This window comes from Zingiber officinale, chromosome 8A (genome assembly GCF_018446385.1).
Source record: "Zingiber officinale cultivar Zhangliang chromosome 8A, Zo_v1.1, whole genome shotgun sequence".
Classification (NCBI taxonomy): Eukaryota; Viridiplantae; Streptophyta; class Magnoliopsida; order Zingiberales; family Zingiberaceae; genus Zingiber; species Zingiber officinale.
In genome coordinates, this window is record NC_056000.1 from 23,835,156 (window position 1) to 23,854,064 (window position 18,909).

At 38.5% G+C, this 18,909-nt stretch overlaps 2 protein-coding genes across 5 annotated transcripts; both read right to left on the minus strand.

Moving 5' to 3' along the window:
* Positions 1-1,149: 1,149 nt before the first annotated feature.
* LOC122007996 (AT-hook motif nuclear-localized protein 9-like) lies at positions 1,150-9,211 on the minus strand. Of its 3 annotated transcripts, XM_042563553.1 has the most exons (7): positions 8,915-9,210; positions 8,595-8,818; positions 7,957-8,523; positions 7,598-7,665; positions 2,207-2,338; positions 1,873-2,034; positions 1,150-1,711 (listed from the first exon to the last, which is right to left on the minus strand). In XM_042563553.1, exons 3-7 carry the CDS (start codon positions 8,417-8,419, stop codon positions 1,481-1,483), a joined length of 1,056 nt encoding a protein of 351 aa, XP_042419487.1. In that variant the 5' UTR covers positions 8,420-8,523; positions 8,595-8,818; positions 8,915-9,210; the 3' UTR covers positions 1,150-1,480. The 3 variants fall into 3 exon arrangements, with proteins under 3 accessions (XP_042419487.1, XP_042419488.1, XP_042419486.1); XM_042563554.1 differs by having other exon boundaries at positions 1,873-1,992; positions 8,595-9,211; XM_042563552.1 differs by having other exon boundaries at positions 7,957-8,504; positions 8,595-9,210.
* An 858-nt stretch (positions 9,212-10,069) lies between these two features.
* Positions 10,070-13,907, minus strand: LOC122007997 (AT-hook motif nuclear-localized protein 9-like). Of its 2 annotated transcripts, XM_042563556.1 has the most exons (6): positions 13,258-13,907; positions 12,615-13,178; positions 12,202-12,269; positions 11,739-11,870; positions 10,668-10,829; positions 10,070-10,473 (listed from the first exon to the last, which is right to left on the minus strand). In XM_042563556.1, the coding sequence occupies exons 2-6, from the start codon at positions 13,069-13,071 to the stop codon at positions 10,246-10,248; spliced, it is 1,047 nt and encodes a 348-aa protein (XP_042419490.1). In that variant the 5' UTR covers positions 13,072-13,178; positions 13,258-13,907; the 3' UTR covers positions 10,070-10,245. The 2 variants fall into 2 exon arrangements, with proteins under 2 accessions (XP_042419490.1, XP_042419489.1); XM_042563555.1 differs by having other exon boundaries at positions 12,615-13,907.
* Between the last annotated feature and the right edge of the window lie 5,002 nt (positions 13,908-18,909).

Sequence of the window (18,909 nt, forward strand, 5' to 3'; positions counted from 1 at the left end):
TTTTTTAAAAAATTTAAATCCCCTAGGTCCATCATGAATTTAGAGAGTTCCAATTGAAGCTATTATAACTCCTATAGATTTATGTAGTGCTCTGGAGTCCAAATATATCATTCTTTACTATTTTAAAAATAAACATCATAGCAATACTAATGTTTAAGTTGTGATGTTGATTTTTAAACACAAATATCACTGTGATATTAATTTTTAACACTAACACCATGACAATGTTAGTGTATTAAATTGTGGTATTGATTTTTAAAAATTAATACTATAATGATTATTGTATGTAAAAAAAAGGTGAGAGAATAGAGAAAAATTTAATTTAAGAGAAAAGGAAATAGAGCAAAATTATTGCATGTATAACATAGATGAAAGAGGAAAGAGAAAGAACTGTCAACTTTCGCATAGGGGTAAAACGAAAAAAAAATAAACCTTTTAAATATTTTCAATTCTCGATGTGATTTCTGTGTATCTCAAATTTTGAGCAGGCCTTTAAGAAAATTGCCGTGTATTTAACATTATGATGAAAAAGAAAAGGCACTATTTTTGAAAAAAAGTACCATAAAAAGTGTTATTTGTCAAACATACCCATCTAAATTTACTAAACTTTTGCATTCTGACTTGGCTAAAAGGAATAGATTGATCCTTTTTTTTTAATCAATGTACTACCTAAATAAGCAAAAATTCGTCCCAATATTACTAGCTTTTAATTTCGGCAAACTAGTACATTTATCTCATCGTCATTGATGAATTTGTCTACTTTCTTTCTTTCTCCAATTTATACTATTATTCTCTTTCAGTATTTTTATTTTTATTTCTACTTCTACTTCATTTTCATGTATTCAAAATTATTAGGTTTCATTTATGAAAAAGTATTTTTTTTCTACCCCTTAAACCTTAAAAAGTGCTTAAAATATAGTTTTTAACCCTCCTAAGCTCACTCATTGTTTTCCTTTTTTAAACTTCTTTACTAACACGTAGCAATTTTAGCAAAATTATTACACGTACTGATATTGATCAAAAACTACTATATAAATTTAGACTAATCAAATTTCATAAGTAATTCATAAGCACTGCTCTGTGTTCTCTACACCCTTGTAAAATGCTTGTGTTTGAACCCTTTGTCCTTTGCACATTATAGGAGATAGATTGACTTCAAATCTGTCATTCACATATAATAGATACTAAGTCATAAAGACATCAGATACCAAGACATCAGAGTCTCCTTTCAACAGATTTTTATCGCCTACGGGAACATCATAACTGAAATAGAGACATATAGCAAGCCCCTAATTACATCACTTAAGCTGAAAACAAACCTTTCTAGCATCAAATTTGCTAACCCTGGAACAAAGGCATGTTAAGTCATGACTAAAGCTAAGCCCTGCAGTTCTGTCTTGCAAGGTTGCATTTAATCGATCAACATCAAATCATGCCTGGTAACCAATATGAACGACACTTCGGTGCGCTGATTCAATAATCACCCTCGTGTCAAGTCGATATCAATGTGAGCATTCCTCATAGTCAAGTGCCTCGGTCCAGGCCAACCCCCTAACATTGGAGAAGGTGAAAGGTTTGGACTGGGAAGAGCTGCGAATGGTGCAGTTTGCTCATCCCCAACCTGGAGCTCACCTTCAGGATTTGTTTCATTGCTAATTTTTGCTTTGTTCTTTGCTTTAGATCCTGTGTAAATAAAGCTCCCAATGATTACCTGTGAGAAATTGTACACCATAGGTGAGAACAGGAACAAGTGAGTGAAAATGAGAAGCTAGAAACTGATATACAAGGAACCAACTACGGAAGACAAACTGCTTGGCATCCAGGTTGATAAACAGTACCAAGTAGTATTCAGGAACTAAAGGGAAGAACAACCTGTACGGGCGTAGCAGCTATAAGAACTCCTGCAACACCACCACCAATTATCCGACCGTCAGGACTAGAAAGGCAGACACTCAGTCCTCCACTTCTGCTCCGTGATCCACCATTGTCAGTCTTCATATAAGAACCGGATAAACAAAGTATTTCAAAACGGCCCTGACCAAGTTCAAACAAATAAGTTTTTTCTTTGACTGAAAAAATCACACTAGAATACCATGATCAATGACATAGTCGGAAAGATCTCGTTCGAGTGATCAGAGACATGCTAGAAGTTGTATAATTCAATTGTATAACAATTTAACAAATGTAGGCAAATAGAATTCTGAACCTCATAAGTCACTGTGCCACCAGAAGTTGCAGATTGTCTAAGGGTCACAGTGGATACAACTCCATTTGCCGAGAGGATGCAGACAACCCTTGGTCCTTGTTGTGAAAATGACATTATCTTTGTGGCAATGTCCTGGAAAGTGTATTATATATTAGTATATATATATATGTTATTGGCATGCAGCAATTCCAGTGCAAACAATATTGGTCAAGTTGGTTAAAACAGGATATACATGCTAAAACATTCCCCTAAGTAAGATTCAACATAGTTCAGTTTATCCATTTGTGAGAAAAAATCAAAACAGACTTAAATATTTAACTTTGAAATAGCTGAGATGAGACTTGACCGAAACCATCTTAGTTCAATTTCAAACTAAACAAAATTTTCAATTTAGTTGCGGTTTGGTTTGATTTGAAACTTTATATTGAAAAATAAATATTATATTAAAACTATAGTAATTAACATACTAATTTTATTTTTATCCATACATATATATTTTTAAAAAATTAAGCACTCAATTTGATTTCAATGGTTTGTTCAAACCCAAACCTAAACTGATAATGTTACTTTTTGAAGACAAAAAACAAAACTTTTGCTCGAGCCAAGAAGTTTTCAAAGTGCCTTAACATTTAACATAAGTTGGCACTAAGCAGACTAGCAATGCCACAGTAGCGTGTGCTTAAGTTGACAGGGAAAAGTTTCAATCTAACATCAAGTAATTAGATTTATATATTGAAAACAATATGTTAACCATGCAATCTCCAATGCTTGATTTGATTTAAGTAAATTCAACAAATTATTTTCTTATTAGTTCCACAAGGGGAATTTCTTTAGTCATACAATTTGTAGATACAAAATTGTGATTCAGTGCTAGTCTTTAAACCTCAAGGTGTGTTATTGGGTTCAAGAACATACTGTGCCTAATGCCAACATGTATAGCTAAAAAAAAAAATGATAATCCCAGTTAGCCTCATTGACTATCTCTGGAGGTGACCGGCCCGGTCCCATGGAAGTTTCCCACCGGCCACCAGGGTAAATCGGGAAGCGCACGCGACGGACAATCCAGAAGCCCAACATCCTTTGATTACGCCTCCCAGTTGGAGAAAAAATTCCTACAAATACGCCATAGCTGGGGTTCGAACCGCGGGTACCTGGGTGACAACCTGGATATCCCCCCTGTATAGCTCAAGTGTCATATGGTGATGGTTAGAGCTGTGAATTTATCATTGATTGAGAGTTCTCTTGCGCAAGGTGTACACAATCGAACCAATTTTCTATTTTTATTGTACTTTAGCTCTCATACTATATGGACTTAAATTCTTCACCTAAATTTGGACTTGCGTCACCACTTTAATTCCTCTTATATTTCTTTATATGTTTGTGATATTCTACTAAGATAAATAAAGATTCCACTCAATAGCATTACAATGGATGTTATTTCACATTCTATAGGTACCTATTTTGGATCTACCCGTGTGTAGTTTAAGCCGGTGAATTATAGCAAGTGGAGCTAGAGTAGTGTCCCACCTCATCAAAGGGTATTAGAGACAATTAAAATCGCAACAAGAGGAATCAAAGTTGATGTTGTCAAATCTTGGAGTATCGCATCATGATGGTAGTAGAACAATTAACATGAGGGTTTACGAGGATAGCTGAACGCCGCCAATGACGAACCAATAATGGCTGGTCCCAAGCCCCAATAAAGGAGGAGAATTACATTAGGCTATCAACCAGCGTTAAAACTGACAAATATTCAATGAATGAATCCATTAAACTATTGTGCTAATACTAGGTTGTTCCCCGGAAGGAACGCGTTGCAGGGCCCGACTGTAACGTCTCGGCAAGGACTGCTATATCTCCAAAACTCAAGTGTAGTGCTAAATATACAAGAATTCGCGTTACAGAGTCCGACTATAATGTATCGACAAGAACCGATACATCTCCATGAGAACTTGGGTATAGTGTTAAATAGACAACCATAGGTTGAATAAGAACAAATATGATAGGAAAACTAATAATCTAAAATTTAGAACATGGAACATAGGAACTCTTACTGGTAAATCAATGAAAGTAGTAGATACGATGACTAGGAGAAGAATTAGTATTTTGTGTGTACAAGAGACAAAATGGGTTGTTAAGAAGGCAAAACTGATAGAGAACTCGGATTTTAAGTTATGGTATACAGAAAAGAGTAAGCAACAAAATGAAATGGGTATTGTTGTAGATAGTTCGTTAAAGGATGAAGTTATACGTGTAGTTAGAAAAGGAGATATAATTATAACCCTTAAGATAATAGTGGCGAAAGAAACTATGAATATAATTAACGTATATGCATCGCAAGTAGGATTAGATGAAGTTACCAAATCAAGATTTTGGGACGACTTGGATGAAATATTGCAAAACATTCCGCAAAATGAAATGATTTTAATAAGAGGTAGTCTACATGGGCATGTCAGAGTGAAAAATAAGGAATATGAGAGGGTACATAGGGGTTATGGGTTTTGGAACGAGAAATGAAGAAGGGAAAACTATATTAGATTTTGCGTATGCGCGATATCATACAACCTTATATTAGTTAAAACATTTTTTAAGAAAAGAAAAGAACACTTAGTCATATTTAAACATTGGAATAATAAATCGCAAATTAACTTTCTTATGGTTAGGAAGAAAGATAGAAAGATTTGTAAAAATTGCAAGGTCATCTCGGGAGAAAGTTTAACTACCCAACATAGGTTAATAGTGTTGGATATACGCCTCAAACATAGTATCAATGGAAAGAAAATATATACAACTTCTAGAATTAAGTGGTGGAAGTTAAAGGAGGGAAAAAAATATATTTAAGGAGAAGGTAGGAGTACAATATACGGTGCTTTTAATACGATATGGGATAAGATGGTATCAAAGTTGAAAATAGTAGTTAAGAGTGTACTCGATGACTTAAAGGGGCATGCATCACTAAGTAAGGCATCTTGGTGGTGGAATGAGAAAGTATAAGAGAAAGTGAAGGAAAAACGAATAACTTATAAGGAATTATATATTTGTAAGAACGAGGAAAACTTAAAAAAAATATACAATACCCAAGAAAGAAGCTAAGAGAATAATGAATGAAGTAAAAAATGAAACTTTTGAATGATTATATCAAAAATTGGATACAAAAGAAGGAGAAAGAGATATTTATAGAATAGTTAAGTGAGAGAAAAGAAGACAAAAGATCTTATCCAAATAAAATATATTAAAGATGAATGTAATAGGGTACTAGTAAATAATGGAGAAATAAAAGAGTGGTAGAAGAGGTATTTTCATCAACTTTTTAATGAAGATTTAGATGACCAATTTAACTTAGGTAATTTAAGTAGATCAAATGAGCATAGAAATTTAAATTTTTATCGTATAATTCAAACTTTAAAAGTAGAACAAGCTTTATATGGGATACACAATGAAAAAGCCGTTGGACCAGATAATATTTCGATAGAGGTATGGAAGTGTCTGGAAAAATAAGATATTGAATAACTTATAAAATTATTTAACATGATATTGAAAATGAAAAACATGTCTGATCAATTGAGGATAAGTGCTCTAGTTGTCTTATATAATAACAAGGGAGACATACAAAATTGTGCAAACTATAGGGGTATTAAACTAATGAGTCATACCATGAAACTTTGAAAAAAAATAATAAAAAAAATTAAGGTGACCATGGTGATCGAAAATCAATTTGGATTCATATCTGGAAGGTCGACAATAGAAATTATACATCTTCTTAGACAATTAATTAAAAAATATCGGGAGTAAAAACAAGATCTACACATGATATTCATTCACTTAGAAAAAGCTTATGATAGAGTTCAAGAGAAATTATATGGAGAATTCTAGAAAAGAGAGGTGTTAATGTAACATATATTGCAGTAATTAAGGATATTCGAGGATGTAATGAGTAGAATAAAGACTTCAGGCGGAGTAATTGAAGTATTTCTAATAAAAATAGGGTTACATCAAGGATCAACTCTAAGTTCCTATCTTTTTATACTAATTATGGACGAACTACACATTCAAGATACAGTATTGTGGCGCATGTTGTTTATGATATTGTTTTGATAGATAAAACAGTAAATGCTAAACTAAAATTTTGGGAGGAAACACTAGAAGGGAAAGAGTTTAGGCTTAGTAGAATAAAAATATAATATATGAAATTTAAGTTTACCAATATTAGACATAATGAGGCAATGTTAAGATAGGAGATGACAAGTTACCCAGAACCTAAACATTTAGACGTTTAGGATCATTTTTGCAAAATGATAGAGGGATTAAGAGAGATGTCTTACATAGAATATAAGCATAATGATTAAAATAGAGGAGAGTGTCGAGTGTTTTATGTGATCGTAAAGTACATCTAAAACTTAAATGAAAATTCTACAAAACTACAGTTAGACCTGCTATGTTATATGGAGCTGAATATTGGGAAGAGACATGTTTAAGATGATATGACCATGTACTTAGACGACCAATAAATACTCCAGTTAGACGACGTGAAACTAAGACAAACACGCATATCAAACGAGGAAGACAAAAAAAAGACTTGGTTAGAAATAATAAAACAAGATAAAACATATTTAAATATAGATGATATAATAGGAGATAAAGCTCAACGGCGTAAAAGGATCCATATAGCCAACCCCACCTAGTGGGATAATGCTTGGTTGTTGTTGTTATGTTTACGAGGATAACGGAAACTTTAATGAGCATCAGAGAGTTTGATATTCAGAAGTTAACCATGTGATTTAGTTTCTCTTTTTGGTCATTTACAATATAAAATTTGTTAATACAACAAACTCAGCAAGGCACTACCATCATCAAAGAGAGTGATTGAGCAAACACAGTTAGTACCATTTTTTACTTTGTGGATAGTAAGCCTCTTACAACACAAGGCATTATGTCAAGATTAGAAGCATGCTACATTGCAAGCAATTTCATTAAATGATTATATTTCAAAATATTGAAAAAAACTAGGTGGTGAAGTAGGCCAAGAGGTGCAAAACTATTTGAAAGTATCACCTAGTTCACCAAGAAATAAGATACCAAACGGAGTCATATTGCTATAAAGGAACCAAGGAGTCCACATCTACTTCGAAAAAGTCTAAATGAGCTTCAACCAGCAAGGAGTTACAACTTCTCAATTCTTATTTTTAAAAAAAAAAAAATGTGCTTCACAATGACTAGCAGAATTCTTTCTACAAGAGAAGACTGTGTTTTCAGATACCTCAGTAGCATTTCGATCCGAAAAAGACGGGGGGAAATCAGATTACATTAAATTGTGAGGATAACACTGACATGTGGAGAGAGATACTATATATAGGTAGTTTTTTGAATAAACAAGACCAGGAAACTACGTACCTCTCCGACTGCAATAGTTATGACATGTGGAGTGAAGCCCATGCCTGCTGAAGCAACAACCCATTCACCTGTTGCAGGCCAGTTTCAGAATTTAATTTCCCAGTTTGCGAGCAACACGACGACAGTTCTTATACAATCAGGAAAAAAAAAAGCAGTGTGTTGTTGTTGTTGTTTCTCCTCAAACAAAACCTATTTTGTATTAAAAAAATCACAGCCGCCTGTAGAATGTCTCTTATAACTTGCATTTCTGCAATTGCGATTCTCACAGCTTTCAATGCAATTCATTGTCGTAGAAGTTGCAAATTTCAGAGATCAAGTCAAGAAACACACTGATTTTCAGAAAGTTATAAGACACTCACCAAGAGATGCTAACATTTGCTTCCTCCCTGAGCCAGGCGGCCGTCCTCTCCCGCGCTTCTGGGAAGGAGCGCCGGAACCCGAAGCTGACCCGGACCCGATCACGGAGCCGGAGGGAGCAGAGGTGGAAATAGGCGAAAGCGCCAAAGCTACACTCCCTTCCGGGCCATACTTTCTAGGCCGTCCTCTCTTCCTCTTCACCGGCTCCACCTGGCTCACACCTTCGCCAAGTCCACCGCCACCATGAGACGAGGCACCGGGCGGAGACTCCACCTGAAATGCCATCGAACCAACGCCAGAAAGAGGAACGGTAAGACTGGTGCCGAAGTTCGGTATGGACCGGACCCCGGGCTGTGCCGTCAAGTGCAATTCAGGCTGCGAGCTACCGATGGAGCCAGGAATTCCTCGATGAGATATGAAGTATGAGGCCGCGCCGGGAAACGCCATGGCATCTCTCCCATCCATACATGAACAACAAGAAGAGCGCGTCTCGACAGAGAAAGGGTCTCACCGAGCACAACAGATGTCGAAGTCTTCTGGTTTGATCGACCTAGCAATGAAGGCGAGCCCTGAAGTCGAAGCCCAGTTCAACTAACTAAGAGAATGGAGAAAGATGGGGGCAAAGTAAGAAAAACCTCACCTTTATCAAAACTTGTCCTCTATCGGCGGTCCTTTATACTGGTTTAGCGCAGGAAAGGCAAGAGGGGAGAATAGAGAGTGCCGACCAAGGTATACTCTCCGCAAGGGGTTTGATAGGCACGTCAGAGGAGAAAATGGCGTATCAAGATCCCAACGCTAGCTTCAAAATCCTGCCTTCGCCTTCGCCTTCGCCTTCTCCAGTCTCTCTCTCAAACGCCTCTCTGTCTGCAAACGTCCAACGGTGACAAAGTTGAATTTGGTAAAGCTCGGCTCTGCTCAGACGCAGAGCAAATAAACAACAAATCCGATAAAGATCCCAACCCCAGCTTCAAAATCCTGCCTTCGCCTCCTCCAGTCTCTCTCTTAAACTGCTCTCTGTCTGCAAACGTCCAACGGTGACAAAATTGAATTTGGCAAAGCTCGGCTAAGCTCAGCCGCATAGGAAGTAAACAACAAATCCGATAAAGTCCGGTAAAGCACGGAGGAGTAGGAGGAGGAAGCAGCACCCGCGGCAGCCAATGTTGTTCTATTTCTTGATTAAGATTCAAGAGCAGAGCATTGAGACCGCTGAGAGCGGAGACACAGTCCTACTGTGGATACCGTGATGATTGGATAATTACAAAATCTTTTTCCTCACATAATAAATAAATGAAAAGGAAAAAAAAAACAACAACATTATATGCGATATTATCCGAAGAAAAGAGTGATTGGTGTTCGTCATCTTTGTTGTCCTCTCCAAGACAGCTGACTCCCACCACGCGGGACCCGCAAACTCATCATTCCTAGGTGGACAACTGTAGACCCGCGTCGTGGGCCCCGCGCATAGTGCTACTCTCTCTGACCTCATTTCTATGCGAACCAGTGCTGGGAAACCGATATGCGAGACGACCTTGACGCTCCGATACCCATTCCCGTGAGAATGGAAGACTACGATCGCGTGCTCAGGGAGACGCATGCGGCCGCGAGTCAGGGACCACGCGAGACAGCGCGTGAGCCCCCCACCCGTGACCGTGAGACCCTCGCCCAAGTCAGACGGTGCGGCTGCAAGAGCAATCCTTTTTCGAAACCACTACCTGACTTACTCCGCACCGCCACCCACGGGTCAAACGGTCGGGCCCACAAGGACCCGCAAATATTCGCCACTCCACTACGGGTTGAAAACGAGAGTAGCGTGCGGGTGCGTACCGAAGGAAAAAAATTAAAAAAATAAAAATCCTACCCTGGCTCGACAGACCAGCTGACAGAACAGCTAGAATGCGACGGGGAGCTCCCGAACCGTCCGATCAGAAACGAACGGACCATGAAAACGAATGGGACTGGGCAGGCAAGTGGGCGTGTCCCAGGCTTTTGCAGCGTCCGGTGACGAGCAATCAATCCTTCACTCACTCCTGGCTTCGGTCCCACCACCCTCGTGTGGGTCCTCATTAGCTTCACCATTCATAGTAAACAACAGTAATCACAGAGAAGACACTAAGCTTGATTGCGAAGTCATCTTTCAACAGAGTTTATAAAGCCTAAGAAACGAACGAACACAACAACACATTTAAACAGAAATACACGACCACTACAGCCTGCAGGTCTCTTTGCCAGTTTACAACTAGTTAATTTGGTAACTGATATGAACAAGGTTTAGGCGCGACAGTTACCATAATCTACCCTCGTGTCAAGTCGATATCAATGTGAGCATTCCTTAGATCGAATTGCCTCGATCCAGGCCACCCACCTATGATTGGAGACGTAAGGTTTGGATTGGGAAGAGCAGCCAACGGTGTAGCTTGCTCGTCCTCGGGCTGAAGCTCAGCTTCAGGATTTGTTTCATTGCTAGCTTTTGCTTTGTTCTTCGCTTTAGATCCTGTGTAAATGAAGCTTCCTACAATTACCTGTGGAGTGGAAAAGTATACATCAACAGAAATGATTTTTCTCTGTGCAATTTAATTGTTTGATACACTTGAAGCAGATCTAACAATGTCATGGACCAACTGGACAGAAACGTGAACAAACCAGTACGAAAAAAATGCACATGAACAAACCACTTATATTTATGGATTATACTATTCAAGAACTCAAGAAAAACCTGTACGGGGGTGGCAGCTTTGAGCACTCCTGCTACCCCACCACCAATTACCCGACCGTCGGGGCTAGAAAGCGAGATGCTCAATCCTCCAGTTCTGCTCCGCGAATCACCGTTGTTGGTTATCATGTATGAACCAGATAAACCAAGAATTTCAAATTGGCCCTGTCCGAGTTTAAACACACAAGATATTTCTTATGAAGAAAAAAATCTCAGTAAAATGCAAATATCAAATCGTCTGATTGGGGTAGTGGAAACTCATGAATATGCAGAATAGAAAGACAATTTTAAAAAAAAAAATAACAAAAGCAATTTCGTAAGATATCAACAGATTGGCAATCAATCATGGTTGTTAACTAAAGTAAAAATGAGAACTAAATGATATATCCTCAGGTTTGAAATGATAATTTGTGATGACAAATCATTATGAAATTTGGTATGATAGATTTTATCCAGTTCTTTAGTACTAAACTTCAACACATGGTAAATTCAAAGAAAAAGTGATCCTCTTTCTTTAGCATGTTAATAGATTTGTACCAACTTCCATAACTTCCTATGGCCGGCATTAGTTTGTTAACAGAATTAATTAATTAATATAATTGATGAATGAGACCGGTTCAAGAGAAAGCTTCTCAAATGGAGAAACAAAAATCTTCTATTACAAAGTGGATATTACATCAACTCTACCATCCTTTAGTAGCACAAAGCGATTGTGCTGTTCCGACAAGAAGTCATTCGAGCATTGCCAATTGTAGCAAAAGATAATTACGCTCACCCCAGATCTGTCCCTAGGTTATGTGAAGGGAGGAAAATATCAGCTTATAGCCGAGCATTGTGTCAAGTACCATATGAAGGTGGTGTTAATAATATAGGTGATATGTCAGATGTCTTGAAATCAAATTATCAAAACACACCTTCATTGTGCTGGTAGGATTTTCCCTAGAAATTTGACCATTTCTACTTTCAACCAAAAATAAATATTAGAATACTTCTTATCAACAAAAAAAAAAGGAAAAAGATATGTCAAATATGGTAACCAAAAATCCTGTAAGAAGAATAGGGTAGGTTCTGAACCTCATAAGTGACTGTGCCACCCGAATTTGCAGATTGCCGAAGGGTCACAGTAGAGACAACACCATTTGCTGAAAGGATGCAAACAGCCCTTGGTCCCTGCTGTGAGAATGACATTATCTTTGTGGCAACATCCTGCATAGTGGATATCATGTATGTATTAGATACTATCGGCCCAAGAAGGAAAAAGAAGCACAGAAGAATCTACTAGGCGCACAAATATGATATGCCACAAGACTTGTTGGTTAAACAAAGAACCCATCATGTTTGATATGATTCGAATAAATTCAACGAATAAGAATAACCTGTGAACAAAGGACTGTAATTCAATGCTAGTTTTTGAATCTCAAAAGGATGAGCTCTCCAAAAGAACGACTCAGCTATTAGTATGATAACTTTACAGCATCAGAATAGGCCTAATTACTTATCCTCAATCTTTTGAATAAAGAGAAAAAAAATGGCATACCTCACCAACTGCGATCGTTATGATATGTGGAGTAAAACCCATTCCAGCTGAACCAGTAACCCATTCTCCTGTTGCAATCAAATTTAAGAATTTAACTACTACATTGTAGATAAGAAAAAGATGTCCCACAAGAATGAACTCAGCAAAGAATACATCGACATATATGTGACAAATGCATAGAGGTGACAAACGTGACTTTCATATTTTAGACCATTAAGATATTAGTGTTGACAGTTCTTATACCAATTAAATAAACACACTCGTGTTCTCAATTTGCAACCTGTATTTTATATACTATTCCATAAAAAAAACTATTTAGTGGTACAACAAGTTTAGATCTTAATACATATAATTCATTGTTGTATAGGCTTCAGACTTCAAAGAGGAAGGCCAAGTTTAGATCTTTAACCCACCAAGTGATGCTAGCAGTTGCTTCCTCCCGGTGCCCGGCGGCCGCCCCCTCCCCCGCTTCTGCGTAGGAGCGCCAGAATCTGAAGCCGACCCGATCACGGAGCCAGCGGGGGCAGAGGAGGAAATAGGGGAGAGCGCTAAAGCTACACTTCCATTTGGCCCATACTTTCTAGGACGTCCTCTCTTTCTCTTCACGGGCTCCGTCTGGTTCACACCTTCACCAAGTACATCGCCTCCGTGGGACGAGAGCGCATGTGGGGACTCCACCTGAAACGCCAATGAACCAATGCCGGAAGGAGGGACGGCCAGACCGGTGCCAAGGTTCGGTATGGAACGGACCCCGGGCTGTGCTGTCAGGTGCAATCCAGACTGCGAGCCGGCGATAAAGCCAGGGATTCCTCTGTGAGCTACGTAGTATGAGCCCGCGCCGGACATCGCCATGGCATCTCTCCCATCCATATATGAACTGGGAAAAGGAGATGGAAAGGGGGAAAAAAGAAATCTAACAAGAACACCACCAAAGTCGAAATCTTCACGTTTTAATGGATCGAATCTAGCTCGACAAACTGAGAGGGATGGAGAAAAGCCGGGTTTAAACTCATTTCGTCCTCGTCCAGGATCCCAAAAGAACAATAAAAATCTCACCTTTATCAAAACCTACCCTTCTATCTGCCCTCTTTAAAACAAGAGAGCAGGCAAGAAGGGTACAAACAGAACCGAGGAGAAAAGAGATGGCGATTTAAAGATTCCAAAATTTGCTTCTTTAGGGCGAGTGGCGATAGCCGACCTAGGTATCCTCTTCTTTCTGAGAGGCGTAATTAAGATCGCAACGGAGCCCTCACAAATCCCTACCTTTCCCTCTCCGTGTCCCTCACTCTTTCTTTCCAACTGTTCGCCGTCTGCAAACGTCCAAGGGTGGATGAAAGAATTGAAATTGTGACGCGCAGTAGGAAACGACGGCAGAGGCCAGCTAAGCCATAAAGGTCAGGCAAAGAAAAGCAGAAAACCGATTAACTCCGACAAGGCAAGAAGAAGAAAAGCCACTGTTTTTACTTCTTCTTCTACGAAGGCGCGATCCGGAAAGACCGGTACAGGGAAGCGGCGGTGCGGCCACCACACCACAACGTGAGACCGGATCCGATGCAGAGAGGAGGTGTGGCAGCAGTGCAATGGGCTGGCAATCGTGCGTGGCTCAGCTTTTGCAGGGCAAACGCGGTGGGGAAGAAACGCTTCGGAATTCGTGCCCCGTTGCCAGCCAGCTTCCCTAGCGGTCACGGACGACGACGAAGTCCACATCGTTCACCCGCTTTTGTATACGTCCCCACCACCATTTGTCGTACTCCATATGGCATCAGTGTGATTTCAGTCATTCATGGACGTCTCATTTTAATTTTTAATTTCACACGAACGAAAAATCGTATATTATTGCTCGAGGAAGCATCGGGATGAATTAACTAACGGAGGAATATTTTTTTCATTGGAATTATCTAAGAATATCACTGCCAATAAAAAAAAACTTCAGTAGAATTAGCTCAGTCATAATTAATTGGCATAGTTATATCTTAATACCAACTGTTAAAAAAATCAAATAAAATTATTCAATTATTCTGTACCGTATGATTCTCATTATTATTTTTCATCTAAATTTTAAATTAATCAGATTAGATGACAAGATAATTATATTGTAAAAGATATTTAAGTAATTACTTCCTCTCCGAGAGAAGAAGTTCACATTCATGTGACATTACTTTGTCAGACTTTCACCTATTGTAGAAAATTTTCCAGTCCTATTTTTCGTAGGAGTCTGGGTCATGTCTCAATCTCAATATGGTTGATCATCTTCTCGGATCAACTACTGATTATCACCTTGGTAAGCTATTACCTCACTAATTAGTTAATCAGACATGAGTCCCTCCCTTGCTGGATTCCTCCTTTTGCTCCTCAACTTACGGGGTGTTAGCAACCATTTTCAGTTATTGTTCCCCTCCGAGGATAGGTTTTTACTGTTGTTGCTAGGAGAGTACTAAACAGTAGTAAATTGCACCAAAATAGCAAGCATGCAATAAACAGGTAAATAAAAGAGTAGGATTCAGAGAATTGATATCTTCCGGTTGAAGCGTCGGCGTGCCGACTGTCTTTAGAGAATTTATTGCCGCTCACGGTGCAAAGGCTCTCCGACAAAATTCTCCCAAGATCCGACAACCACTCGCGTCGTCCGTAGGTGCACTCCAAGACAAACGTCGCACTCGGACTCAACCTCAGATCGCGGAAACCAAGCCTCAGGACAAGGAAAAACTCTCAGAAAAGAAGAAGACAGTGCACGCATACACAGAGAGGGAAGGAGAGAAAGCAGGCTGCTTGAGAGTGTTTAGTGAAAATACCTTCCGGTTGCAATGAAAGCAGACCACTAATTCAAATTATTTTGGTCGAAAAACAGAGACTTGTCCTGAGACTTGGTTGCAATGAGTTTTTAGTGAAAATACCTTCCGGTTTGAATTTTCATCTAAGTACACCAATCTTATTCACATAGGTTTGAAGCGAACTCAGTCTTGAATTTAAACCTTTTATATGTGAAAATCAATTGGTAACAACTTATCACGAGCGACGATTGAATCCTTCTGGGTTAGTGCATTACGGTCATGCCACCGAATCTTATTTCATAAGTGCTAAGGAGAGTTGCCTAGACCCCCCCCCCCCCACACACACACACTGCGGCCACATAGTTACAATTACATAGGTGAGTTCTCCAAGGATGTACTGCGAGCATCCTGTCATTAAGACCTTGAACTCATTAAGAGCTCCTAAGCTCATCCTTACTAGCAGTCAAGCATTTATCCAAGGAAGAGACTATGAGATTACATCTCAATCAATTTGATGTGTACGGTTCACCCTTATAACTTGTTTATACCACATTGAACCTACTTCTTGGGATCTCCAATCAGATAGGTTGGGTTGCCGCTATAGGTGAAACCAGGATAGGCCTCAGTCCCATTCCCTTACTGGATCTCTTGATTTTCTCAGAATCAAGTCCTTTAGTGAGTGGATCAGCAATATTGTCTTTTGAACTTACAAAGTCCAATGACACCACTCCAAGAGACACTAGCTCACGAATAGACTTAATCTTATTCGTACATGTCTCTTCTGTTTCTTGTTATACTTTGAGCTTCTAATCTGAGCTATTGTTGTTTGATTATCACAGTGTACTGAAATAGAAGGTATTGGCTTCATCATCAAGGGAATTTAAGAAAGAAGACCCTTAAGCCAATCAGCTTCAGTTACTGTGGTATCTAAAGCACACAATTCTGCCTCAGATGTAGAACGGGTTATAATCGTCTGTTTAACAGACCTCCAAGCAACTGCACCGCCTCCAAGTGTAAAGACATAACCAGTAACGTCTTTACACTCAGCAATGTCAGCTATCCAACTAGCATCATTATATTCCTCCAGGACTACAGGGAATCTCTCATACCACAAGCCCAAGGATATAGTATCTTTTAGGTATCTGAGTACTCTGTCTAATGCATCCCAATGCGTTCTATCTGGACAGCTGGTAAACCTGCTCAATTTCGTTATAGCAAAAGAAATATCAGGTCTAGAATAATTTGCTAAATACATTAGACTACCTATGATTTGTGAGTATCTTAATTAAGACACTGTCACACCACTCTTATTCTTGTGGAGAGTTTTTGAAGGATCATAGGGTGTGACGACAGATTTAACTTGGTTTTAGCCATATTTCTCTAATACTCTCTCAACATAGAGTGACTGAGAAATTGCTATTCCATCAGTTGAACGAGTCAACTTCAGCCCTAAAATCATGTCAGCACAACTCATATCCTTCATATCAAACTTACCACTTAAGAGGGTCTTAGTCTCATTAATAATAGAAAGGTTATAACCAAAAAGTAGATTATCATCTACATATAAACATAAGATAATACAATTATCACCTTTCATTTTAGCATACACACATTTATCAGAGTCATTCATTTCAAAGCCAAACGATAGCATAGCTCTATCAAATTTTTCGTGCCACTGTTTTGGGGCTTGCTTCAAACCATAAAGAGATTTGACTAACCTACAGACTTTATTCTCATTTCCAGATACTACATGTCCCTCAGGCTAATCCATATATATATCTTCTTCAAGATCTCTATTAAGGAATGTCGTTTTGACATCTATTTGATGGACCTTAAGATGATATATGGATGTCAATGCTATTAACACTCGGATTGTAGTAATTCTGGTAACAGGAAAATAAGTGTCAAAATAGTCAATCCCTTCTTTCTGTTTGAATCCCTTAGCAACTAGGCGGGCTTTGAATTTATCTACTGACCCATCAGGTTTTAGTTTTCTCTTAAACACTCATTTACATCCTATAGTGGTACACCCAGGAGGTAAATCTACCAACTCCCAAGTGACATTAGAGATAATAGAGTCCATTTCACTTTTAATGGCCTCTTTCCAGTGTTTAGCTTCAGGAGAAGCCATAGCATCTTTATATGTCACAGGGTCACCTTCTATATTATAGGTGATAAAATCCTGGCCTAAATCCGTAGACACATGTTGCCTCTTGCTCCTTCTCGGTTCTGTATACTCACTAGATTCATCTAGTCTAGAGTGATTTGAGGAAGGTGTACCTACTACGAATAATGGAACCTCTACGACAGCAGGATTATCTCTAGTAGGAATACCAGATATAGACTGAGGTGTTCTCGTCTTCATAGGAAATATATCCTCAAAAAATATAGCATCGCGAAGTTCTACAATAGTATTTGCATCTATTCCAAAATTTTCAGATTTAATAATCAGAAACCTATATGCAATACTATTTTCAGCATAACCCAAGAAGATACCATCTACAGTCTTTGGACCAAGTTTTTTCCTTCTGTGTTCAGGTACAGTACCTTTGCAAGGCACCCCCCACACTTTAAGGTATTTCAAACTTGTCCTCCGACCTTTCCAAAGCTCATATGAGTTTTTATCCCTAGACCTCATAGGAACTCTATTTAACACATGACATGCAGTATATAGAGCCTCCCCCCACATGAAGTTGGGTAACCCAGAACTGCCTAACATGGAATTAATCATATCTTCAAGGGTTCGATTTTTTCATTCTGCTATACCGTTGGATTGAGGACTATATGGAGCAGTTACCTCGTGAATTATACCTGCATCTTGACAAAATTTTTGAAACAGGTTCGAGGTAAACTCTCCACCCCTATCAGACCTTAACCTCTTAATAGATTTATTTGTTTGATTCTCAGCTTTAGATTTAAAAATCATAAATTTATCTAAATCTCCATCCTTAGTTTTTAGCAAATAAACATAACAATAACGAGAGTGATCATTAATGAAGACAATGAAATACCGTTTATGATCTCACGTTATTACACCGTTAAACTCACAACAGTCAGTATGAATCAATTCTAAAATATCAGAATTTCTATCAACTGATTTGAAAGGTTTACGGGGTTGTTTATATTGCACACAAACTTCACATTTTTTCTTATCATTTATAGCATGCTTAGGAATCATGTCTAGATTCATCATCCTTTTTACGGTATTAAAATTGACATATCCTAATCTGTCATGTCATATATCATAAGACTCAATGTTATATGAACAACCAATATCAGTAGATTTATTTAAAGTAGTATTTTCTATATTGTGTTTAAATAAACCTTCATTAATGTAACCTTTTCCAATAAATGTTCCTAAATGTAATATTACAACTTTATTACATTTAAAGTTCAACTCATAACTAGCGTGGACTAACTTTGACCCGCTAATCAAATTCCGATGGACCGCTAAAACATGATGCACCTCATGCAGTGACAGGACTTTTCCAGAGGTGAACCTCAGGTCAACTTGTCCTATCCCAAACACCCTAGCTGCAGAATGGTTCCCCATAGTCACGGAAGTGCCTTCAATTACCTGATAAGTAAGGAAGGCAGAGCGATCAGCACAACAGTACACATTAGCACCTGTATCAACTAACCATTCATTAGGTTGATAGATCAAGTTTAGTTCGGGTTTGAAGGTAACAAACCTATCGCTGGTGCCGTCACTAGCAGTCACAACATTTGCTTGTGCCTTGGTGTTGGACATATTGCTCTGGTTTTTCTTCTTGTCCTCTTGCTTAGGGCAGAATTTGGCATAATGTCCAACTTGTTCACATGCCCAGCACGGCTTGGTTCCATTTTTCTTTTGAACCTTTGGTTTGGGTTTCATCTTGTTCTTCATTTTCTGATTTTTGAATTTTTTTTCTTATCAGATGAGACTACTACGTTTGCC

What these genes read in the sequence shown, in the direction of transcription:
- LOC122007996 (XM_042563553.1), bottom strand. Translation starts at nt 8,419, where the DNA reads ATGGATGGGAGAGATGCCATGGCGTTTCCCGGCGCGGCCTCATACTTC. An exon ending in GCAAATGTTAGCATCTCTTG is followed by an intron (nt 7,666 to 7,956) that starts GTGAGTGTCTTA and finishes GGCCTGCAACAG; the next exon opens with GTGAATGGGTTGTTGCTTCA. An exon ending in TAACTATTGCAGTCGGAGAG is followed by an intron (nt 2,339 to 7,597) that starts GTACGTAGTTTC and finishes TACACTTTCCAG; the next exon opens with GACATTGCCACAAAGATAAT.
- LOC122007997 (XM_042563556.1), bottom strand. Translation starts at nt 13,071, where the DNA reads ATGGATGGGAGAGATGCCATGGCGATGTCCGGCGCGGGCTCATACTAC. An exon ending in GTGGCACAGTCACTTATGAG is followed by an intron (nt 10,830 to 11,738) that starts GTTCAGAACCTA and finishes AAACTCGGACAG; the next exon opens with GGCCAATTTGAAATTCTTGG. An exon ending in AAGCTGCCACCCCCGTACAG is followed by an intron (nt 10,474 to 10,667) that starts GTTTTTCTTGAG and finishes TCCACTCCACAG; the next exon opens with GTAATTGTAGGAAGCTTCAT.